This window comes from Thunnus albacares, chromosome 18, assembly GCF_914725855.1.
Source record: "Thunnus albacares chromosome 18, fThuAlb1.1, whole genome shotgun sequence".
NCBI lineage: Eukaryota > Metazoa > Chordata > Actinopteri > Scombriformes > Scombridae > Thunnus > Thunnus albacares.
This window is the reverse complement of record NC_058123.1, coordinates 18554820-18580900: the sequence shown is the minus strand read 5'-3', so window position 1 is coordinate 18580900 and position 26081 is coordinate 18554820. Positions and strand designations below refer to the sequence as shown.

The 26081-nt window shown below is 39.3% G+C and overlaps 2 protein-coding genes across 6 annotated transcripts in view; both read right to left on the bottom strand.

The window, feature by feature from the left end:
- si:dkey-1d7.3 (transmembrane protein 132C) overlaps nt 1-10688 on the bottom strand; it is a 35100-nt gene extending 24412 nt beyond the window's left edge. Inside the window, exons 1-3 of the mRNA XM_044334641.1 lie at nt 10508-10688; nt 10236-10389; nt 5566-6493 (exon numbers count right to left, since the gene is read on the bottom strand). Of these exons, the coding sequence (XP_044190576.1) occupies nt 5566-6493; nt 10236-10335 (1028 nt within the window). The 5' untranslated portion in view covers nt 10336-10389; nt 10508-10688. The remainder of the gene's footprint in view (nt 1-5565; nt 6494-10235; nt 10390-10507) is intronic.
- Nucleotides 10689-18541: 7853 nt separating this feature from the next.
- Nucleotides 18542-26081, bottom strand: part of rimbp2a (RIMS binding protein 2a) — a 69861-nt gene continuing 62321 nt past the window's right edge. For 4 of the 5 annotated variants that reach the window (XM_044334325.1, XM_044334322.1, XM_044334323.1 and 1 more), the window contains 4 exons: nt 25598-25766; nt 25345-25445; nt 24679-24750; nt 23482-24408 (listed from right to left, as the gene is read on the bottom strand). In XM_044334325.1, the coding sequence (XP_044190260.1) occupies nt 24214-24408; nt 24679-24750; nt 25345-25445; nt 25598-25766 (537 nt within the window). In that variant the 3' untranslated portion in view covers nt 23482-24213. Of the gene's footprint in view, nt 21686-23481; nt 24409-24678; nt 24751-25344; nt 25446-25597; nt 25767-26081 lie in introns of those variants that run through there. The other variant, XM_044334324.1, reaches the window with a different exon arrangement.

Here is a 26081-nt window from a genome sequence, read left to right as displayed (position 1 = left end):
GTCACATCTTTGTTTCTGTTGTCTGTACATTGAAACATATACAGTAGGTGCGTGGGAGAGCACTGAGGATGCCTGCTTGCAAAAGCATGTGTTTTTCTGTGTGTGTGTGTGTTTTGTTTGTGTTCCTGTGCGCGTGTAACCGATCATGTTGTGCCCAACAGATTCATGTGTCACAGGCTGCCGGCAGATTGAGAATTAGCAGGGGTATTTAATTCCCATTACCCCTGGGGAGAATGAGGAATCAGTTAATCAGATGTCTGATTCAGACACACACATCACTCTGCTAGGAGAGTGCTTATTATAAATAAGTTGAATGGACCAGACAGTCCCAGAGGTCCAGCAGCCACAAGAGGTTTTGGTTTTATAAAGCAGATGTCCTCAGCTGTTGCATAACAAGAGTCTCCACACATCATTGGACAGGGTCATAGAGCAGTTATTTGAGTCTGAAAAGTGATGCGAGGGACATTAAATGCCTCTGATCCGTATTTAAAATGCAAGCATCCACTAATCTGCACTCACGCAGACACCTAGCTATGGGGTGGGAGCCTCGTTTGTTTCCAAAACGGGCCAATTTCCTCATGGCAAGGATTCAGTGAGGTGCTGGAAACGTTCCAGAGGGAATTTAGCCCATGCTTACTCAAGAGGATCACTTAGCTCCTGCAGATTTTTTCGTCAGGATATTCATACTGAGAATAATTTGAAAAATCTCAACCTCAAGAAAGTGTTCTATTAGGTTTGCAAACTGTGAATGCCACCAGTATACATGCAACGTGCTAGAAGCATCCATGTGACGACGGGTAGTTGGATGCTTATTACCCAAGAAAACAGAAGAGTAAAAACAGTCAAAATACTGTTAAACCATCATAATTTGTCTCGTCTGTTGATACTAGGACAGATCCAGACTGTCATGACATTCACCAAAGTTTCATGTTTCTGCCATCAGCATGTTAAGACAGAAGTTGAGGAACTATTATCATGTGACAGTTTTCTCCTTTTTAACAGTGATCTGCTGCACCTTCAGCCTATCCACTAGATGGTCTGATAGTGTGTATTGAGATGTAGTCAGCAATAAAATCATTCTAAAATAGTTTTAGTTCAGATACCATTTACCTAAAAACAAAGACCGATAGTGACAGATTAGCATATTATCCTGGGAAATTATTATTACTATTATTATTTTCTGCATATTTGCTGCCCAGTAATGCTTTAGAGAGGCAACATTCAGAAAACAATCTGTCACTGTTTCAGTTTTAACAACCTGTTATTTGTAGTTTTAGCCACAAAACAGCATTAAAGTAGTTGAGGAACATTAAAACTGACAAAAGAAAAGACACATACACATAATCTGTTCATGCTAGAATAAAGGTCAGTATGCATCAGCACACACGTCAAAATACACACACTTACAAAAACTGATTTGTAATCAAACAGCAACCAAACAAATCAATAACCATCGAGACAGGGTCAAGGTCAAAGTTGTTTGACAAAATACAGTATGCATACAGTGCAAGTGGACCCACAACTGCTTATAATTCTACCAATGCTGGATGAAGATATACTCGCGTAGAGATCAATTTCTAGATCAATACCTTATAGTCAAAAGCAAAATCTACTGCTCACATTAAGGTTTGAAACATATGCAAATATTAAATCAAATACATCAAGCAGTAAGTTCAAGATAACAACTTAAATAAATACTCAAAACAAACAAAACAAAATCAGTGACAACAGCACCTGAAGACCATCCATTGCCAGGTTGTACAAACCACTTCAGCTGGATCCTGCTGAGTGTGGAGGAGCAGTAACTCAGTGCCAGGATCTTCCTGGATCACTGAGTTTCTCGCCCACAAGCAGACATGAGCCACCCCACAGAGAAACCTCATTTCGGCCACTTCTCTCCTCGCTCTTTGTCTTTGTCAATCACTACCCAGAGTTCATGACCACAGGTGGGGAACAGAATGGATATCGACCTGTAAACTGAACAACACTTCACCACTGTTTTACCAAACTCAGTCAATCTCTTTGTTTAAAGGCATACTGTGTAGGATTTGTCGGTTGCTGTTTGTAAACACAACATTCAAAGGTGGCCCCTCCTCCCAGGCTCAACGACACAAAAATCCCGTCCGCTGTGGCCTCTCTACTCTGCGTGCGTGTGTAGCTCAGCCCCACCCTTGCTCAAGCAGACACAGACAGAGAGCAGAGGAGAGAGACAGAGAAGCAAACATCCCATTCTCTCCCAATTAACTCCCGTCAGCTGCTCAAAGCACACAAAGTGTGCGTGGTTTGCATTCGTTGTGATTATTATGGAGCGATAATGTGAAATTTCAGGAGTGGCGTTCATTTAGAACTAGCACTGCACCACTGTTGAAAGCATTTAGGGGAAAGACTGAAGCACATAAAAAAACACAACGATGTAACCTGTTTGCTACGTTTTTATAGAATCCCGATGTCACACACTGTATGCTGTTATTGGCTGGGGGCTACACACCCACTGCCCAAAGGTTGACGTCCTGAACACAGCAAAATAATAAGAAAATACAGGCAGAGGGCAGAGTCTCTGTAGATACATACACTGCCATACTTCTAGTGGGTCATAGGTGATGATTGAGAGGGATTGTTATTTTTTAGGAAAATCCTACATAGTATGCCTTTAAACTTGTTACAGCTGGAAAGCTCCCTACTGCTATTTTTCAATTTCATTAGCCATTCATACAAAATATGCTGTCTATGTCTGCTGTCTTCTGTTCTTTCTACCTAAATGCAGCTCACAAAATGTTTGATATTCAGTCTGATGAAATGTTTCTCATTCCATCTAATGACCAAAATCAATACTTTTTAATAACAAATGTTGTGTTTACAAGCTGCCTGAGTGCTTAACAGGTGGGTACGATGGCCCTGCAAAGCACACATACAAATCACACGTATGCACACAGATGTACACGGTTAATCCTGGCAGTCAGCCCAGATCATCTTTACCCCATAGGGTTAACCTCTTGATTCATTTTCAATCAGGGCCACAGATTATCTGGCCTAACCCTGCTGGAGTGGACTCAATCTTGGGCCAAAGAGTGAAGTAGAGCAGGGATTTCTCCCAGGAGGAATCAATCACTTTGCCAAGCTCCTCAGAGCTAGCCTTCACTCGGACTTAACCGTTGGACTCAGTCCCCTCTTCTTGTCCAATCTCATTCTGGATGTGGCAGTAGGTCAGAAATACACAGACTGAAATCACTGACCTGACTGGAGGAACTTCAGTGGCATGGTCAGCAAGTCTGAGTTAGGGGAATTTCAGGTGGAGAGGCTGTAAATCCTTCCAAATAGTCAACACAACAGGAGATGTTAAAGGTGCAGTTTGTACAATTTAGTGGGTCTAGCAGTAAGGTTGCAGGTTGCAGACAGAGCTGCAGATTGCAGCCAAATGAATAGCCCTCCCCTTTGTTTGTCCGTTATGAGCTACTGTAGAAACATGTGGGTGCAACATGGTGGGCTCCATGGAAGAGGACCCACTCCCTATGTGGATATAAAGTGCTCATTCTAAGGTAACGAAAACACAACGATTCTTATTTTCAGGTGATTATACACTAATGAAAACATGAATATTATATTCCATTTCTGCCAAGTCCATTCTGCTAGATGCCACTAAATTCTACACACTGCACCTTGAAAGGGTCAGCTTCTCTCTACCAAATCTCATTCATGTAATTTAAACAATGCAAGCAGAGTTACATTAAGGTCACTGGGTCTACTGTTTGTGTGTGTTTGTGCAGGCATGTCTGTGTTAGTGGATAGTAAGTCTTATATTTGAGAGGAGCACTGGGATTGACTGATACAGCCACATGTTCAATTATATGTCCTATGGATTAATTCACATATCTTAACATTTCTCTCCACTTGCCTGCATCCCGCCGCAGATTACTGCTGGTATGTTTATAGCATGATATCACTGAATCATGGGATTAGTGAGAAATTTGTCTTGTGTTTCAAACAAAAACCATTAAGCTGTGTAAAAACTGGTAACACAAACCTTGCTGTGATGGTTTTACTCTTTACTGATCTGAAGCATTCTAATATAAAAGCAATTTTACTCCATTCAGTGATGTGCATCAAAAGGCAGCAAGTAGAAACTTTGAAAACAGATTGAACTGTGTGTTTTGGTGTGACAAGGCTGCTTTTATATTAAGTTCACTTTCACCCAAAGGAGTCAGGAAGATGTTGGTTATTTGTTTTCCTGCTCCATTAAATAGATGCATTATTTATGAAGTCAAATACCCAGAGAAGCTTGCTCAAATGTTAGTGGAATGTTGAGATATGAAAACCGGTGAATCATTTGCCAATTATTTCCCTGCTTATGGAAGAGTGCTCTCCATAACTCCCCCACTAACTGAGAAGTTGAAGTAGACAGGATATATAACATGTCAGCAATTTATGAAGCCAGTGAGTCTGGCAGACAACACAAGTCATGTTGGCACTCAAGCATTTCACTGCGCGGCCTTGATGTCAAGCCCCATCAGTATTCAAGTGCCTTAAGTAACCATTTAAATGCATGGAGCTTATCCTTCATGAAGATGGACAAGTATGCTGTACATCATGATGATTCAACTTGGTTTCATGATGATTCAACTTGGTTTCAGTCTCTTTTTCTGCTTCACGTGTTTCAGTGACCATTAAATTTTATATGACTCCTCCTAAAGTCCTCTGCAAACTCAGCAACATAGTTGGATAATTATAATGTTTTCTGGGAATGATACTTTAAGCTCAACACCATCTTGCTTTATTTAGTTATGCAGGGCCCAAATGTGATGTTGGCATATTTACAGTATGTGGTTAAACTGGTTCAGCTTGACATTAGTTTATTCCCTACTGGAGGCTTACACATCTGGCAATAACATCATTGCTATGCATACAAAATAGCCAACAAAATGCATTTACAAGGTGTCTAACCTCCACAGCAAATGTGTGTAAACAAATGTTCAAAATGTCAAATACACTTGACTGCTGTGTGAACTGATTTATGTGGGACTTGACACCCTGAAGTCTTGACTTGACTTCAGTCTTGAAAGAAAAAAATCTCAGACCAATGAACAATCAATAAGACTGTTCCAGGTCTGGGAATATTTGTATTTATTGTATTTACACTTGAATATTTAATTATCAGGCCTCAAGGACTTGGTCTAAGCTATGTAAAACACCATTAACAGCACTGTGATTAAAACATTGTACAATGCTATGTTTAATTGTCAACATTCAGAGGCCTTAAACACTGTCATCTCGACTTGCAATTTACTTAGAAAAAGTACAAAAGTTACAAAGTCTTGCAACTTGATTTGGATGTCCCCTCAAAGACTTGAGACTTTACCTAAGACCTGCACAGACAGAGGTGAGACATGATCCAAAAAAAATAAAAAAAAGTTCTGCAATGTACCTACACTATCAGAAAAAAGTGTAAACTTTTACATTAGGGATAGATCAGTATCCAATTCAAGAAAATGTGTTAAAATTTCTAATGAATACATACTGTAAAAGGTAAATATGCACTGTATGTATAAAAAAAGAGTGAAGATATCTCACCTAATTGTGAAACTTTCCAGGGTAGATGTACTAGCAAGGAAGACATAGAAAGTTGCCACATCTGTGGTCTTCAGGGGCTTGGAAGAAGTCTGGATCACCACGGCGCCTCCCAGCCTCAGCCGAAGGAAAGTGGGATTTCCTGGTGGAGTTCTGAGCAGATTGACACTTCCTATCCGCCTCATTGGTGTCCCTGAGCCCTGGGGACCTCCTCCTCTTCCAACACCTACTCGCTGTAGGCTATCCTGTGGCATACACTGGCCTGTCTGGTCCCTCCGACTCTGGAAGTAGACTTCCACAAGGTTCCCTGGAAGCCCCTTAATTCCTTCAGTTCTTCCTGCTTCCCTGCTAGAGCTGCTAGATCGGCTGGCTGAACTGAACCAGGCTGGCTCTGGCTTCAGCTGTGCCACACAGAATCCACCTGGAGACACTAGGCATGCCCCACGGACTTCCCTCATCTCCCAGAAGGCATAAGCTGTCACACAGTGAGCTCCATCCTTCGCCTTGGCTGCACCGCTTCTCCTCCTATTATCTTCTCCAGACTCCATCCTTTCTTGCCCAACAGTGATGTTACTTTCTGTGGGCATGTGGAAGAGAATCTTGACAACAGGCGATGAGGAACGAACCTGGCGCACCAAAATGACTGGCAGGATCTTGCGCCCACTGAGGAGCAGGTCTGGAGGAATGGGTGCATCTACAGTCAGGGGGCCATATGAGGCATTGACAGTTGGCTGGAGGAGCCCAGCACCTGGATCAGTAATGACAAAAGTCTGAGTCTGAGCCTTCAGGCTGGAGTTCCCTGATGGCTCTGGAGTGTCCTGCCGCAAAAACACATGGTCCACATTGAGGACCTGGAAGTTGGCTGTGGGATAAACAGCAGATGGGATGGAGGATGTCCCAATGTCTTCTGCAACCTGCTGGCTTTCAGCCACTGGGAGACATTAAGAAAGAGAGATTAGTGCACAAATGATACTGCACTGCCACTTAAAGTCAACATTTCAGTGTTACTGTAGGTGTCAAAACTGTTTTAATTATAAACACACTTAGTACACCACTTACAAAATCAATCATTTACTGTAACTGAGAATGCCGAGGAGGATGGAAGGAGAATGAAGGGTTGAAAAGGATGGGAGTTGAGGTGGGTGAAGGATCAAGTGGGGATCAGAAATCCAGTGAGGGTAGATTGGTCATCTCAAGGAAACCGAGGGCGGTGAGACTCAAGGTAAAGGCAATGACTTGTTGATGCAGCAAATATGGCTCATTTCCCCATGTAGCTCCTGCATTGAAAAGAAGGAGAGTGAATAGGTGCTTGTGGTGGAGGAATGTGAGAAGTGAGAAAAACAGGAGAGAGAGGTGTAAGGCACATCTAGAAAGGTCGAAACAGGAAATTGAATGAGTTTAAGGTGTGTCTTTGTTTGGACTTTAAATAGTGTGTCTGTTTCCTAAAGCTGCACAAGGCGATAGAATGATCTGCACTTTTCAACGTCAAAATTGAACAAAATTACTTAAAATGAATACTGTAACATTGTGATAATTCATTTTTTAGGGTCATCATAACTGCTATGCAATAACAAACTTGAAATGATTTTCCAATAGTTTTATACTCAGCACCTTTTCACTCACATTTCCTTTCAATAAACGGTAAACCAAGGCTATTCTCTAAAAGTTGGAGACAGTTCACATAACCATTGCCCATGTTTGAAAAGCAACAAAATTCATTTCAAGATATTATGAAGAGAAGATTTAGCAGCCAAACATTCCTCAACGTAGTTTTAAATGATGGAAAAAAGACCACATGGTGTAATTTCTATTACCTATAATGCGACCAGATGGTAACAATTATGGTAAATCCACAGGTCTCTGATGAGAAGTTCAGCCAAATGAAGCTCCCGCCACATGGTCACTACTGCTAAATGACTCCATCTTCACTGTGGTTATTATTTCTAGCACTAAAACACAGCACTGTTCTGTCCACCAAATGTCTCAGTTATGTTTGTCCTTCAATGGAACACTACTAAAAGTGCTACTTCTAAGAGATGTGATAAAGGGAATGGTAAATAAGTGGTAAAAAAGACATTCTCGTAACTTCCGTTGGATGACTGTTTGTCCCAACAGGATGGTGTATGTGACAGCTCCCACTTCCTCCTACCAAAGAAACCTGGTAATTTGCCATCCTCCACGTTCAAGTGCTCCAAAATTAATGTGTTAGCTAGCTTGACTTCCCCTACCTCATAAAAATTACTTCTCTAAAGGCAAACGTCAAGCAAAGCAGAGCCTCCCCCACCTCACCCCCAAAGGTTTTAGAAGCGATATATCACTCTTTTCTGATTTCCAAACCATATTTCATGAATATATCTCCATGCAAATCAATTTTTTTTCTGAAGGCGAAGGGAAATCTAAGAAAAAAAATACAGATGTCATAGTTGATATTAAATTGTGATGTTCAGAAAAGCAGACAGGAAACTGTCTTCAGATGAGACTGATGCTGTAAGGAGTTTTACTTTAAAAGGCCAAAATAGATGTTGGCTGGTACACATCACTCCATGATATCTGCACATTTAAGGCAAACCAGACATAAAATGAAACATAATGCAAAGTGATTCCAGTCACCCATCAATGTTTTATTCCCTATTTACTGCTGTAAATCTTGACATAATTGACCAGGCACCATCAATATTGTTAGTTTGTCTATGAACAGACTTATTAAAACCCATAAATGGATTTCTATTACTATTACTGGTGGACAGACAGGCAAATGATCAAATAATTCAATTTTGGGTATAATTAAGAACTGATACTTCAAGACAATTTTTAGATGATTACTGGCTTTTAGCCATAAAAAGGAATTCATGGTTGAAACACAATAATCAAGGGACTAGACTCCAAATCCTAGAGCAAGTTTTAAACCATAAGATGAGGGAATAAATTATTCTTTGGCAGATGTTTGTGATCTCTAGTTTGAGTGCCTTCTAGTTTATTTTATCATCAGTATTCCTCTCCAGCAAACATGAGAGGGGTGTCTGAATATTTTATTTTCATTTTTTATCAAAAAAGAGGACGTTTGTTGACTGTTATAAAGAGCCCATGTAATAAACCTGCCTGTGCTGGCTCAAAGTGGTGAATCCATCTTGTTGAAACGTATCCTAATACAAACCGTCCCCGATCACATGGCTACATGCTGTAGGTCAAAATTAATGGTAGAATGGGAAAAAAACAAAGAGGAAAATGATCTTCAGTGTAGCCAAAAGAAGTTTGCAACAATGTGTGACCACAGGAAAGGACATACATGTAGTTCATGAGATGATGGTTATTGATAATGCTCACACTCTCACATGTTTTTTGTAAGCACCGGTCTGTGAGACAATAAAAAAAATAAAAGTGTCTGATTAAAGCTTTCCCAAAATTATTTTGTAAGAATAATCTTTTAAGATCAGAATATTTCTGACTTTGTTGTAGCCTCTGATCCAAAGCTCAAAACGAGTCCACCAACAGATGGGACTGCTGATGTACACTGGTTTACTTCATTGAACTTCTTATTTATTGATCAGATATTAATTTAGTGACTCCTGGCTGCATTCCCTGAGGTATCTTAACATTGGAAGAAAAAATGAACATTTTGAAATATTTAAAAAATGTTCTTCAAACTCAGATGGACTCACTGACACAACAGGCGGCACATCTGTGACTGGACTGAAAGATAAGGCTGCCATGCATATTCATGACTCCCAAGCAGAGAGGATATCAAAGAGTGAACTCTATCACTTAGACACGCTTTAAGAACACAGCTGCACAGCTGAGTCCTGCACTCGCAGAAATACAGCAGTCACATATATAGTATATGTATGGTGAAAAATGCACACACTGATATCATGCACAGATATAAACCCGGGCAATCTCAGAAAGTAGTCCTTCGCATGATATTGGTATCACCGAGAGACAGACGGCTTGCTGTGACTTCATAGATTCCAATGCAGTTATCTTTAAACAACCAGGGAGACAGCTGTGCAACCTCAGCTTTAGGCCTCTTTAATCCCACAGATGAAGCTCACCAACGCGCAGTGATGCACACTGGAGAGCATTTAGTCACTTTCATTTCAACAGAGGGACAACAAAATGGACAGAGGGCATGGGGGGTAACCATTAAACCCTCAAAAACAGGAAAACATGGCACATCTCCCAAGCATGTGAATAATGGGGTTTTCAGCAAAATGGATTCATAATCCCCAATGTCAACATTTTCTAAACTGATTCTATTTTTTAAGGCTTTCCTGATGTACACAACAACTGCCCAGTCTTTTAGTGGGTCCACTCAAAGTTTGGCTTCTAATAGAAAAAGGAAAAAGAGGCCTACTGTACTTGTGCATATATGAAATCCAAGTTGGACACCATAATCATGACTTCAATAAGGGAGCAATAAAGCAAATCTAGTAGCCTACATATACCCAGTGTGTGTGTGTGTGTTTAGATCATTAGAGTATACACTACAACACATTTATACTACAATTATCTTCTTTTCACAGCTGAGGCCTTTGAGCAATTTCCAGCCCAGTTATCTTCATATATGTAAAGGTCTCCATCCTCGCGTCTCCTCCGACAGTTAATGAAGCTGCTCTTCGGATCAATTAATAAATAAATAAAAACAGAAATTGTTTAACACTAGTCAGAAATCTCACCTTTGGCAACAGCTGTAAGAACAGACACTGCGACAACTGGGAACAATGCACGGAGGGAAAAGTTGAGCATCATTTCAGTAAAGTTGCAGGATCTGGCCATCCACTCTGCTTCGCGCTCCAGTGCGCGCGTACCGAAGTAAGCTTTAGTGACTGTCTGCGCAGGGATGAAAGAAAACGCCGGAAACAAATCACTACATTGTCTGGTGTCCCGGCGGAGTCACTTCTTGTGACTATAGAGGAACAAGTGAAAAAAAAAAACAATGTTGGTTTACTTCCTCATCCACATAAAGCTTCGTCTTGTTGTACCTGAGATGTTTTTTTTTTCAATGTGGTTTCTCTAAGTGATGAGAAGGATGTTTTCCTCCGGTGGCACGGCTTTGCCTGGCACGGTAGGACAGCAACAGGCACAGCTATTCCCATGATAGAAATCAGTAAACATGTGCAGTGTGTCAGATTAACGAGACCCACGTGGGTAATCGCCGGTAGGGGGAGAGCTGTGAGCAAATTAAATTCACATGAGGTCAAGGGGATCTCCACGAGTCATTTTAATGCTGATTTAACAAATTAAGGATGTGATTCTGGGCTAAAGGGTGAATTTATAGCCTGTGTATTATTTATAGCTAGACCTTTCTTGTTGTAAATAAAAAAAAAGTAAGTTATTTATGTACTTTTACATATTTATGCATTTTTTTTCTACTAACAAATGCATACAAGTTCAGTGCACCCAGAAGGCCTTTGTATTAATCCTGATATTACTTCAGCCAGTTTTTCAGGAAAAAAAAGTTCATTGCAGGTCAGCTGCACATTCTCAGTCCACAGCATCACATGGAATGTGTAGGCTGCAGCAGATGGATGTAGGCACTATAGCTAAACCCTTGTGGTGTCAAAGGAACTATACATTTCCAACACGGCACAAAGGATCAGCAGTCATGCAATCTCCACTTTAGTCTTTTGTGATTCCTTTCCACAACATAATGTAAAGCTGTTTATTGACTATTAAAGTTATTGCCTCACAAATGCATCCATATAGCATCTAGATGTCAAATAAAGTAAAATGTTTTCTTCTGTGCTACTGCAGGCCTTCAGGCCACATTTAATTTCTTAACACTCTGGGTAATTATATTTTTTTTCTCTTTTTATGTGTATCACTTCATCTGCCTTGACCTAAAATTCCATACACTCATTATAACGAGGTACACTGAGCACTAGTGTGAGTTCAAAGCTTGAATTGAAATAGCATGGTGCAGTGTGCCCTACAACCAAGGAGACGATAATATGCATGAGTTTTGTGAGGGAGGGGGCGGGGGTTATGCAGTTTAAGCACTGTGGCATCCATCCAAACTGGTTCTGCACGGAGACATCGGACTAAGTGCTGACATCAGATTTACGGTAAAGAACACCTAGTGGATTTAATGAGTTTGGTCAGATTTGTCCTCACTTCTCCGCTCTCTAACATCCCCCGACAGAACATGTCTGCCAACTAAATCCACTGCGCCTGGTGCCTCAGTGTCTGTTTTATTGCAAGGTGGCACCAGTGCCAAGGTGACAGCATTATGCATGCAGGCATCACTGGTGAATAAACATTTCTCTCTTGACAGCAGAAGCTGATTAAAATAAATATGTGCCTTAGAGAGACATTTAGGGATCTCTAAATGCCAATAAAATTTTGAAAAACTAATGGAGTCTGTATTATCTTGGGAGAGTAACTTGATTTTATTGTCAGTGTTTACAGTGCAGGGTTATTACATGTATTGCATCTTAAAGTTACCAAGCTTTAATATGAGCTGTTTGTCTGTGTTTTTGGCTGGATGTGATTATTAAAGCTGACAGTGGCAGAGGCCACCGACTATTTAGTCTGGGAATGCCTCCAGATCTCAGTTGTTGTTCCAGATACGCAACCTGCTGCTGATGCTGTTAATCGAGTAGAGATGACAGAGAGGTGGTCGTATTTACCATGTGTGATTCCAACACTGTACATAAAGCTGCTACCAGGTGGCTTTCTGAGGCTGTTTGATGTGTGGTAACATGGATCAAAACCTTAAAACCTATAATGATTTATTAATTTTCTTTGTAAATGGGAAGCTGCCACTTGCAAAACTAATGAAATTCCCATCAGCTTCAGCTGTACTTTGTGTTTGGTGCTAATTAGCAAATGTTAGCATCGTAACACATTAAGATGGTGAACACTGACATCATTGTACCTGCCACAATGTCAACATACTAGCATTGTCAGCACCTCACAGCTGCTGCTGGCATTTAAGAGTAGACTCTTAAATGTGAATTGGTTTGAAGCCCACATCCAGATATAGGTTGATGTGTCAAGGCTGCATAAAATCCACTCAATGTTTAAAAGTAATGTGTCTACCAACTGTGTTCCTTTTGTTATTGGCTCCAGTGTATGCTTTGTCATTCATGTATCACACATGTTTGACACGAATCACTGAATTTTTACAAAATTCTTCATCTCACCACTGTTCTTGCACTTTCAAAACTGCACTGACCCTACAATTTCATATCAAAATATGATCACAAAAATGGTTGGAATCTGCACAGTTTTGCCACCTGTTGAAGAGTATTTTGGATGTGTGTAGCTACCTCTCACTGTTCAGCATCAAAAAACAATGACAGATGATTCAAGCTGGAAATTGAAAACACAAAAGCATTATACAACAAATGAAAACAGCAAAAAACAAAATGTTCTATATTCTGTATGAAATGTGCAGAGAAACTATTCGCATATTATTTATGTTCAGAGGGAAATGACTTCCCAAAAACAATAGTGCTATAAAAATAACAAATAAGGGAAATACAACAGACACAAGGGGCATGCATTACATACAGTATGAACCAGTGTTTCATAGCTTCCTCCTTTTATCTTGCTAATGATCATGATCAAATGAGTGTTTCATTCAGCCACATGTTCAGTCAGAGCTCCCTGACAGACAATTTCCATAATGGTACAAACCAGGACAGGTTGCGTCAGAGATCACCTGAGGAACTTTTCACCTGCATGTTGACATCTGGATGAACTATGACCGGCCTGTGACTCCTCATTGCACACAGTGGTCACTGAATGATTAGTAGATCTATTAACCTTTACTTACAGTAATCCAGCTCAGAGATGGATTTTGAACTACACCATTGTTCCATCTTAATAATTCCTGAATACCTCTTATTACTCCCCATCAGCCAAATGGTGATAAAATTAACTTCCATCTATCCATCAAACCAGAAACGACAAGGATTAGATCAACTCAGCTCAGTTTCATCCTGTTGATGCTGCATGTGATTGGCGGGGTATCATTCAGTATGAACAGAATTGATAATAATAACTGAAAAAGTGGTTCAAGACCACACAAGACAATAGGAGCACAAGTATTTATGAAGCCATCTGAGTGGAAATCATTGCAAATTGCGTCTGTACTCTCCACTCTGATCTCCAGGGAGTGCTGGAGTCCAGTCTTGGAACATAAAACTGTCGTTACACCTGTGTAATAACACTTAGCACTAAAGCCAGCCATGGGGAAGCCGGCCAGTCTTTTTGACACTTGTGGTGCTAAAGCTCTGAGGGCTCTCAAGCCCAGTTGTGCCCTGTGGACGTCTCCCACTCTAAGCAGTTTCGGCAAAGGATGAATCACCAAGGCGAGGCCTGTGCCCTGTCTTCTTACCCTTCCTCTGCTGACATCAGCCAACATTCCTCCACTGATGACGAATGAATGCTCCTTTCGGAGCGTGGCTGCCATAAACATCACTTGCCCCCCTGCGGGATGCCTCGAATGAGTTACCAGCCAGGTGGTATATCTTCCTACCGACAGGCTGCCCTCAGAGTGCCTTGATGGACAGGTAAGAGGCTTGCCTCCAACTGCCTGCTGGGAACTGCACTAATGTTGGAGTGGATGGATGGTCACACAGGTGCACTATTCACTATGATCTAGCTTTTTTGTTGAGAATTTCTCTTACCTGAGCTGAGAAAGACAATTATGTAAAACTTGCTGTACACAGCTCCAGGCTATATAACAGCATCAGGTCTTATTTTATTGCCAGTTTCCATGTATGTTTAAAGGTAGAATGTGTCTCATGATTGTCATTTTAAGCAAGCAAAGAGATTATTTTTATTTTATGTATGCAAGACTAGAGGCAAAGTGAGCAACTCCCCCGTGGGAGACCTTCTGGGGGGGCAGAAGGTTGCAGGTTCACTGTGTGGCAATTAGTTTGTGGTAATTTGATTAATTGCAGATTTGTTTGTTAATTAAATATTTAACACTAAAGCACAAATTAAACTGAAATGATAGAGGCCTTAAGGCAGTTGTTGCATGTTTACATAAACTTGAGGAACCCAGAGTCAAATTTTAATAAATGTATTAATTCAGTTCCATTATGGAAACAAACGTGAAATTCATGTGAGATTTCCTTAGACCACATCTCACATGTTGTGATATTATATGTTAAATTTCTGTTTTCCCATATCAAGCCAAGTTACATAGCCCCGTGTAACGAATCATAAATTGGCCTCAAAGGGCTTTATAATGTGTACAGCATATACAACACCCTCTCTCCTAAGAAAAATACAATATAATGAAGCTGCCACGTGTTGTCTTTCTGTGTGCACTGTACTTGAAGGTTAACAGAATACAAACATAATGCACACAAAGTGGGAGAAACAGGGGGTCATTTTTACCTTGAGTGCCTCAAGATGATTAATCCAGTCCCGTATATAAGCATAGAAGGACATATAACAAATATAATGAAAGCATACAGCTATTAAATAAATGCGAAGAAACTTAAAGTACCATGTATATGGACATAGAAGGCCTCATAGTAACTTACATCAGTTTTAATGCTGAGTTAAGCTTCAAAGAGTCATGCAACAACATGTGCACGTGATCACGCTAAAACACGCTTACTCTATGAACTTAGTCAAGTTTTAAAAACCATCCTAGCCCTGAGACTTCAAAAGAAATCTCCAACTCATGGGATGACAAAAGGTCTCTCGCTATATCAAAGTCAAATTAAAATATTTTACCTTGGAGATCCCTGCTGCGATACTGGGGCGGGGGGGGGGGTCAAACGGACATTAAGTGTTTAACCGGCGCTGTGAGGTTTTGTGAAATATTCAGAAAGGCCAGCAGAAGATGGATGTCTCCTTATGCCCCCCTCTGGTGGCGTGGCATGCAGGACGAAAGCGAGTGATAGAGAGGTTACAACTGGCAAGAATTTTAAACATCCACTGGCCCTCAGGCACTTCAGAGACTTACAGCTCAATATAGATCTGTTGGATACCGAGGGAAAATAAGGGCAGGAGTGAGCAGAAAAGAAGGAGAAGAGGTGGTGGATAAGGAGGGGAAAAGGGAAGGGAGGGGGAGCAGGGGAAGGACAGGGAAAGAGGAGGGTATAGGGCAAATATATTAGAAGCAACAAAACAAAGATGCATTGATTTACAAATTCAATCTCCTCTCTTTCTCACTTCACCCTGAGAACAGCCCTCTGAACCCTGCTGAAAGACTGCAGTATTTTTTCACTGTGCTCCTCAATCTCTGAGATTCTTCTCTTTGTTTGTTTGGATCAACATAACATTCAAGCAAACACTAAAAGCAAATATACATGTGGAAGGAAGAATGAAAAAGAGGAGGAGGAGGAGGTGGAGTAGGCTGAAGGACCTTTTTTCTCAAATGCAGCACTTTGGACTTTTTATGATTTAGCTATTTTTTTATTTATGGTCACTGTCTGGACGTCAACAAATTCTCAATCAGACAGCTGAATACATTGCTGAGACCCAGGTTTGTCACTGCATATATTGTTCCCCTGATTGCTAAACCCTTCTCGTACCGTCCCTGCCCAACTGAAAATCACTGCTGCCCTCCTGAGGATTGTGGTGTAACAGCACAAAAGCACTGACAGGCAGTTGCACACACAAGTCATATGAGAAAAGATTGTAGAGAAGAACAATGAAAAAATACATGTTAGATTGTATTTTTATGTATTATTGGCTTGTGTTTTGATGATTATTTGTTGCATGTATTCTTAATTTTAAATAATAAATCACCCACAACACTGACATCAAAGCTTGTTGCCTCTCATTTGAGTTTTGCAGAGGAAGTGGTACTTCCTTACATGAGAAAGCCACTGAAAATGTAGATTTACTTCTCTTTTAGGGACATAGTGAGGAAAATAGAAAGAAAGTATGTCCATGCTTGCACAATTAATAAGCTAGAGAATTGTTTTTAATTATAAATGTGTACCTCAGAAAAGACTTGCTTACCTTTTCAGTCATTAACTAACTATCTAGGCAAGGTGTTGATTATGTTTAAGTGATACATTCCTACAAGATATAAAAAACAGTAATTTATATGTTACTCATTTAAAGTGTTACTTATTAGCTATCATTTACTGATTAACAGGTTATGTATTTGTCACATATGTTATATTTTATTGCAGACTAATAAAAATAACACAAATTAATGGTGTACAAGCAGCAAATATATCTATAGTGGACGTCAAACTTCAAGATCCAAAGTGAATTTTGAACAGAGTCAGTTTGACTCACTCTTTGTGGTTCAGAGTAAAAAAAAACTCATCTTTTCAGAAAAACTGTGAAGTCATGGACGAGAACCAGCGGGGTCAGTGAAAACCCCAGGCATCTGACTTCAGATCTCATTTTTCAAGCACTTCAGTTATTTCTTGTAGTTGCTGCATTGGAACAACTATGTCTGTCCAATGTCTTGTTAATTGGAAATGACATTTTACAGAGAGTCAGTGGTTTAATGAACTGAATTGCCAAGTGGGTTTGTGTGAACTCAGCACTGTGAGCATCTCTTCAGCTTTTTGTTACTGAGTTTAATGAAAAGGTTGGAATTAATGTTTGGGGCTGAATGACAGTCCACTAGACTACTGGTCATAACTTTAGACAGACATCAATGAAAATTCAGCTGGTAGAAACATCACCTTTGCATCATACATGAAATCATATAATTTGTTATGTCTTAAATTTAAAAAAAATCACAAAAGATCACTGTCATCCTGTTATTGTCGTTTGTTAATGAGCATGAGCAGAGAATTCTCTAAAACTGATCTAGGGATTTTCTGTGCAAACAAGCACTTAATGCAGCTGATTACAATATGCAGTCATTATTTAATCTAACAAATGGTGAATGTACTATTTAGCAGTCTTCATGGAGAAGTTAGCAGTTGTTTGATCCAAAGTCTCACTCTGTGTACTGTTATACTGTGAGATCTCACAGAAATACATTTGACTGCATCCAGACGGACACAGTCTCCACGGACAAACCTTCTTACAATTCCCATATGCAGTATTAGTCTTTCAAGTCCATCTGTTCATTCATTTAAGAAGAAGAAAAGCATGTTGCTCTACAGATGGCTGTAAGCAGCATTGTTTCGCACAGCCATAAAAATAAACCCTGATTCTGAATAAGTATTTTGTTTTTTTGGACACATTAATGATGGTGTATATTTGTCCTTAAACACAAACCCAGGTTATATCACTGTATCACTAGTGTCAGCTACTACTGTAAATAGCTACCCTCCTCATTAAATGTTGAAAACACAATAAAAGTATTTAATATGTGTGACACTGTGATATGAAAGATACCCATGTGCAGGATAACAATCCATCAGTCCAGGATATGAGAATATGATCATAAATTTAGTCAATTTTCTCCCTTTTACAACCTGACTTCAAATAATTCTTTGTGAATCAATGATATAGCCTCAAACATTTTCATGATAATGTGAGACTGTGTTGATCCGAATAAGGAATCTGCTCTTTTTCCTTTAGCTGAAGCCCTTCAGAGAGGAGAGGTATAAGTGTATTGAATCAGTAAGAACACCGATTCAATAACTGTATGATATATGACACATAAATGATAATATGACACATAAATGACAGCTGAAGTCGGTGGAAGGATGGTCTCTTTAACCAACTGTGATTTGTCCCTACAGTAGTGGGGACTTATAATGTCTGGTATATATCTTAAGGTTAATATTTCCTGCCATATTCTGATAAAACAGATCTATTACTGACTTGTTCAGAAATAAAACACATAACAACACACACAAATGAATGTAAACCACGATTTTTCTAAAAAATATCAAATTTAATTTGGTTATAAAAGTTGTATTTTTTCACATGCACACCCACACATAATTAATCACCATAAATACTGTCCAATGATTTCTCTTTTTTGTTTGTTTTTTTTTTAAACTTTGATTCACAAAGCAAGCACATACGGTGGACTAATACATCTGATTTCAAAAGGACACTATGGAGAATGCTTGCAGTATTTTTTTTGTTTTGTTTTGTTTTGTTTACAGGGAGAGGAAATCTCAGTGCACTAAAAAAAAGGCTGTCGTAAAATCAAGTAGAAACATTTATAAATTATCTACAAATGGATCCAAGTACAAAAGAGCTACAGCGTTTTAGAGACACTACACCCATTCACAAGTGAATGATTTGGTATTGGGACACCGTATTGTTTAAACTTTGTGACAGAATGAGTGAGAAACTATGAATAAACAGCTTTGGAACAAAATAATCCAACATAAACCTATCGCCAGCCGAACTTTTCCTACATTCCATTTTGGCAAACCCTCTCCTGTCATTGCATTTAATCAATAACAGTAATAACTAACAAGGAAGAGAACCCTGTTTATTTTACACCAAACACACAGTTAACCCAGATCTGACTCATCTTTTAAGTGCAACTTGACATAAAGGACTACTGGAGATTAATAGGATAGAGTGGACATTTAGAACCAAACGGAGAGAAAAGTTTTTAAATTATTAAAGCTATGAGAAATACTATCCCCTCCAGTTTAATTGACTTCTTGAGGACTTTTGGTCATCACTACAGCACACATAATGTTGGTACAGTATGCAGTCCTTTCCTCTTAGTAATCCAAGTGCTTTCAAAAATGAAAATCCACCTTAAAACATTATTCCTATAATCTTGTACAATAAGTAGTTGTGTTTGAGCCACTCAGTAAATACATTTGAATGATGTGCTGTGAATGTGTTTGAATATGTTTGTGTGATGTGAAAGTTAGCGTCTGAATGTCTTTGAAATTAAGTAGCTAAAAAAAAACCAACAGATTAAATAGAAAAAAAATGTAAGCCTGAGAAAAAGAATCCTGGGGTAAAATATTTTATATTTTAAATAATAACTTAAATATTTTAATGTATCAGCTTTTCCAGTTTACCTGGATATTTCCACTGACAAAATACTTGAGTTGAATTTGAAATTCTGGCTGCAGAAGAATTACATGAAAATGCAAGTGAATATTGTGGGAAACCATCAAAAACAAATCAAAATTGGAAAACCTCAGAGTGAAATGCTGATATTAAATTTCACTAATCACACAGAAAATAAAATTCAGATCGAGATGTTGTATTTTCTTTCTCCATGCAGCCTTACAGTATCTCTCATGTAAAACAAGACACAGTGCTTGGAGCTTTTGCACCGACCATGAATTAGAAACAGTTTTAACAGAGAGTCAATGTGACAAACTGCAAGATATTAAGTAGCTTCTGCTGATTTGATTACATTCTCTGGTGCAAATCTTTTAGTGGCATTATGCAAATACTGTAGGTTTGTTGGTTTTTACAGACTCGATTAAACGTTGAAAACGTTGAGTGAGTCAACAAATTAAACGGAGCAACAAGAGAAAATGGGCATTACTGATTTGAGTCTAAACTCTTCAGACTCAGTACATCTGCTTATTTCATAAACTGTTCAATTATCCAAGATCATAAGAATAAAGTAAACATTTTCTACCAGATTCTCTTTTAAATGTATAATCTGTGTAATATTTTGTGTGGTATAGTCCTTATGTACTGTAAGTCATGTAGAGTGTAAATGTGCTGTATATATAAAAAAAACAGATACTCAAGTAAAATAAGATAGTTTTTCTTTCCACAGATTTTAGGTAGACGCAACAAAGCTGGAGAACAATGTACGCCTTGACATTTTGATTTGTAGTTTCTATGAGGCTTCGACGTATCTGTATTAACATGAGACAACAAAACTAAACAGTGCACAGGCAATGGAGGTAGCAGCACATCACTAGATCACAGGACCAATAACTAAATGGCCTCTCCTTCAGAAAAAAAAAAGAAACATAAGTGAAGAAGAAACATGAGAGGTGCAAAAAACATGAATGCATCACACACTGCACACACTGCCTCACACACACACACACACACAGGCACACAAAACAGGTCTTTTTTTTTACCAACCGTCAGACAAAACACCCACCTTTGTGCAATAGGAAGACAGACACAAAATTTTGTCTTGAACTAGGCGTTTCATGACAGCTTGACAGCGAGGACAACAAACATTTCTGTTTCTCTTAGTTGATTTCCAAAAATGACAAAGCACAAGCCACCCGTCGTAAAAAAATAAATAAATAAAAAAAAACTACTGTTAATCAACCTTGTAATCAAACGAGGAATGTCACGCTCATATTGTTTTCATAAAGGCCACTGAGACAGGTAAGCTCGCCTGCTGTTTCTGACATTAATGCCCTGTTGCCAATCTATAACTCTTTTCGAATATCTTTACCTAATCACACAAGTGGAAATATGTCTTTTCTTCCCACATATGCTACCACCTCTCGATGATATTGCACTGAATAAAGCCTTTGTGTTAGCAGCCAGCATTACTTCACAGAATGCCTCAATAACAGTGTAGTCTATGTGAGATTTTTCTTAGAGGAGTATGGTCTCTGTTTCCTTGTAATGACATCAGTACTCCACAATTTTTTTTATTTTTTTGCTGAGAAAAGCCTGTTTGGAAACTTGTATGTAACCAGATGCTTTGTTTTCACAGCTACCCTGCTTGAAATAAATGTACAAGTATTCTTTGACTAATGATAAACAAAAGAGTTAAAATACATGTCATGAAAATCCTAGTTTTTTTGTTGCTTTTTTTTTTAATCATCCCTTGATTTAAATACATCACAGTAATATGTTTTTGTGTCTGCAGGTGACCTCTCTCTCTTGATTTTGGCACTGCACTGTACATAATTTAGTTGATTTGTATCACTGAACATGAATAATTGTATCACGAGTTATATTCAAATAGGCTCACGCAGTCCGGGAGCCAAAGCTCACATCCTCTCTGTCTTGTGTTGTTGGATCAGAGTTGATTGTATGGATGCAATTTACAGAGCCCAGCATGTACGCTTCTTTTGTTTGTTTGTTGTTTTTTTTATTTCACAGGGGAGAGTCTCTTCAGCAGTTTCTTCCCCTTAGAGAGCAGTCCTTTCTTCTTCTTGTTTGCCAGATCTTGAGGGTCCCGGGGGTCCAGCGGGACGTGGGGGCCCCTCGTAGGGCTGAGGGGTCTCATGGTGCCCGGGAGTAAGGGCCGGACGATCGGGGACGGCGCTCGGACGGGTGTGGCGTCGTTGTTGATCGTGTCGGTGGTTTCTGTGGTAACCTGAGGAGAAGAAGCGATGGGGAGGTGTGGAGGCATGGGGCGGCGTATTACAAGAGAAGAAACACTTTCACAGGGCAGACTAGGCCTCTCTGTCTGTCTGTCTGTCTGTCTGTCATCAAGCTATGCTGAAGGCAGTGAGGGAACTGCACATGTGTTTAGCCTTCCTTTTGTTTGAGCTCTCTTTACACAAAAACTTGCTTGATTGTACATGTTCTGAGAAAATTGATGCTCCACCTGTAATATGGAGTGTGGGAAAATGTTAATATTATGCATTTGTGGTACGTGTATATTTAAGATAACTTATTTTTAATTACCCCCAGTGATGAGGTTACGTTCATACCTGTTTGTTGGGCTGTTTGTGAGTTAGCAGGAAACCTCAAATGTTTTTTTAAAAGAGATTTTGATCAAATTTGGAAAGTTAGGTCAAGAGAGGTGGAGAAATGGGGAAATAACCTAAACTTAAGTGTGTATTTTGATGCAGATCTGGATTCATGCATGCAGATTTTAACTTCCTAACATCTTAAAAGATTTAAGGAATGAAAAGAAGAAGTTAGAACTTAAAAGAAGACAGACGATGATGCAGCCTGGGCAAGGATATGCACCATCTGAACAAATTCAAGTTTCCTAATCAAATCAATTGTGCAATTAAATGTAATATCATTACAGACAAAATGTTTGTTAAACTCTGCAAATGAAATAGTTGGAGTTTTAACCGGTGGGTCTGAGAACTGTTTTCTTAAGTATGAACCATAATAGCCCAGGCTCCACGGTGTATTAAATACATAACTACCAGATAAAATCCATCAATATTCTCTACATAGTGTATTAAAGATGATGATGTACAGCAGAGAAGACTAGACTGAAATGTTTCAATCATCTAAATGTTGGCTCAAAGTATTTCCTGTTAGTCTGTATTCAACTAACAGCAGTTTTCACACACACACACACACACACACACACATCGTACATATATAGAAGAAACACTGAGGAGGAAGCCATCAAATGTTGAGCACGACATTAGCACACCACACAGCCGGAGAAGTCCACCATTAGTAGGCCATGAGGGAACATAAAGTACAATCATATACAGTACAACACCCAGGGACACAACTGTAGATACCAGGCTTCTCGTCTAATGCATCAGCTGGGTACACAGTTATGTGTTTGTACACTTTTCAGCAAGAGGATGGTTTGTATGATTTGAAGTAAACATGAGTCTAGATTTCTCAGACTCTGGTCCAAATTGTCAGTTTATCATAACAACTTTGATGCTATACATTATTGTCAGGCAAATGTTATTAAAATTATCCAGAAAATTAACATTTTACATTTTTAAATATTAGATATTGTACAAACTTTTTGGAAACAAAACCAGGAGGAATGATCTCATTTGTCATCATGAAACAAAGCAGTACAGAAACACTTGACTCAAAGTGCTTCCGTAATGCTAAGCAGCGTTCAAAAGCCTTTTTGCTGTGACCGCAAGCTGCGCTCATTAGAGCCGCGAGTTTGGTATCTCAAGTTGCAGACTTACTGTACAAGGCAGACAGAGCCATTTATGGTGTGAAATGAACAATCTTCTTCTGTTTGTTTGTTTTGTTTTGCCAAGCGGGTGAGGAAAAACAAAAAAGAAATCAGATGTGGCAGCATCATCACCGTCGGTAAAAACCCACACCACTATGACAACTGAAAAACAACCACCACCACCACCACAACAACGACACCACCATCAACAACAAACACCAACACACATGAACACAGAGCGCAAAAAAGAATGTTTTTAATATCCAATTTTTTTTTTCTCTCTTTTATTGTTCCATCGTAACAATACAGTATGTATGTCTCAGTGCTGTGGTTAGTTTTGTCTCTCGAGCTCAGAGCAAACATGGCATATCCACTGTCGACAAGGCTGAAAAATAGATTGTTTGATGTGTGTGCAATATACATAAAGAAACAAAGCCTCTGTAAGGAAACACAGCAGTTGAGCCAAGAAAGGTATTATAAAATGTATCAAGTTTGAAAAAGGCATGCTTTTCTCTCTTTTTCTTCAAAGAATTTCTGTGTCATTGGGTAGCAATTGTTATGTGTTAATAAAGCACTTATCATTATCATTATACACAATAACCACAATTAGATTTTTGTGTTTCAGTGCAAAGAGGTACCAAATTCTCTTGTGTAAGGAATGAGTCGAGCCTTTTTCAAGTCCTCCTTAACCAGTGCTACATGCATAAATCACCCGCAGAGCTCCCACAGTCTATCCTCTCTCTGTCCGTGTCAGGCTTTGCTTCTTCCTTTCTCTGAGACTCAGAAAGGTGTTACTGGATTTTTTTTTGTCCCCTTTTCCAAAGGGTGAGAAGGTTAAGGGGAAGAGGAGGAGGAGGAAGGGGGGGGAGGGGTTGTTAGTTTGTATAGAGTCACCACTGTCACCACATGGACAAACACACACAATGAACAGCACACAGACGGCAAGTGGAGGAAGCGAGAGACGGAAATCAAGAGAGAGGACGGAGGATGGATGAACACAGGGCCTAGCGCTGAGAGCGGCGATGATGGTGTACCCGTTTGCCCTCTGAGATGGTGGCGGCAGAGTTGGCGGGGGGCCGGCTGGCAGGTTCTTCCTGGGGGTAGTGGGACGGAGTATCGGTCAGATACACCTCCACATCATCAGGCACTTCTTCCAGGAAGTTGGAGGGAACCAGACCACGGTGGCCATTGATCTCACCCTGGAGGAGAGGAGGAGATTTTATTAATATATATCAATATTTGTTCTTATAAATCAGAACATGTGTCTTTTTGGGAAATATCATTCACTTATTCACAGTTAGATGAAAGGTTCAGCACCACTGTCATGTCTGTACGGTAAACACGAAGCTACAGCCAGCAGGCTGTTAGCTTAGCTTAGCATAAAGCTGGGAAACAGTTTGCTTGACTCTAAAGGTAAAAAATGCCTGATTAAACTGAAAAGACCAGCAAACATGGACAACAGCACTCACATAATAGAACCCATCTTCATCAATATCTCCAAATACAGCAATGATGTCACCGGCGCAGAAAGTCAACTCAGCCTATCAGGAGACAGAGATACAGAGCGGGTGATACAAGTAATGTGCATAAAAGCAATTATGTCTTAATGCTCCTCTACACCAATTACAAAAAAGGATATGTAGGATAACTTTTTCTCTGTGTTTTGATTGAAATTTTTATTCATATGTTTTTAGTCATTGTATGTTTTCATTTGCATCTGTGAAGCACTTAACCCTGGTTATGAAAAGTGCTATATAAGAAAAGATTTACTTACATACTTACTTTTTAGTACTTGGATTATATATGAATTTATTTTTAATTATCTTGGCTGTTATTGTATTTTTATATTTTACTGTGATGGTCCTTTTCTTCTCTTGATCAATAAAAATAATCACATTTTTTGTAGTACACTGGTTTCAGACAAATTCCAAAAATGTAAAGTACATATAGTACATATCATACAAATTGTGGCATCTTGAGGGGAGAATAAGTATACAATAGTGTGAGGTTATGTGTAGTTATCCTTTGCTACAACAATTCTATTATAATATAGAATAGATATATAGATCTATATCATTATCTGTATTATATTATAGTATTTGTGCATCCTGTTAGTTACTGTACAGTAGCGGTACCTCGACATCAACATTAGGGGAGCTCTCTCGGGGGTCGTAGTCGTACAGGGCTACCATCCTCCTGGAGGCCTGATCTCGACGGAGGCCTCTTCTGTTCTGCTCTGGAAGTGATAATAGATGGCATTTTAACATCATTTCATTTTGTGCTTTGATTTATAATATTTAACATTTTCAACCCTACTGCTGCTGTGACACTTCCATTACTCTGTTCAAACCCACAGATCTTTAGAGAGAGTGAACATGCTTATGTTACCTATTCTGTCCACAGGGGTGCTGAGTGGCAGGAAGCCCTGCTTGATGAGTTGGTCCATGGTCTCCTCGTCCTCCGCTCGTATCTCTGACACCATGTTACAGGGAATCAGCCCCATCCTGTCCCTCACTTCTCCTCTGTAAAACCCATCTGTGTCTTTATCGCCGTACACCTGGCAGGCAAAAGAGTGAAAGAGCGATGTTTAGGGCTCCAGCTTTAAAATATATACTATTGATTATTGATTAGAGGTCCCTTGAGAGATAACTACAGTCCTGTCACGCCAGTGTTGTTTTTTTGTTTTTTTTTTAATACGATTCAGACATTTTTTACTGCTTCATAAACAAACAAAAAAGATATACCAGGGCATATGCAATTTTATTTTAAAGCTATTTTAAAGATCAATTCCACTCAGATCCAGATCAGCTGCTACAATAATTGACCTTTCTTTTACTGTAAAATAGATCTAAATAGATGAATAAAGACTGTT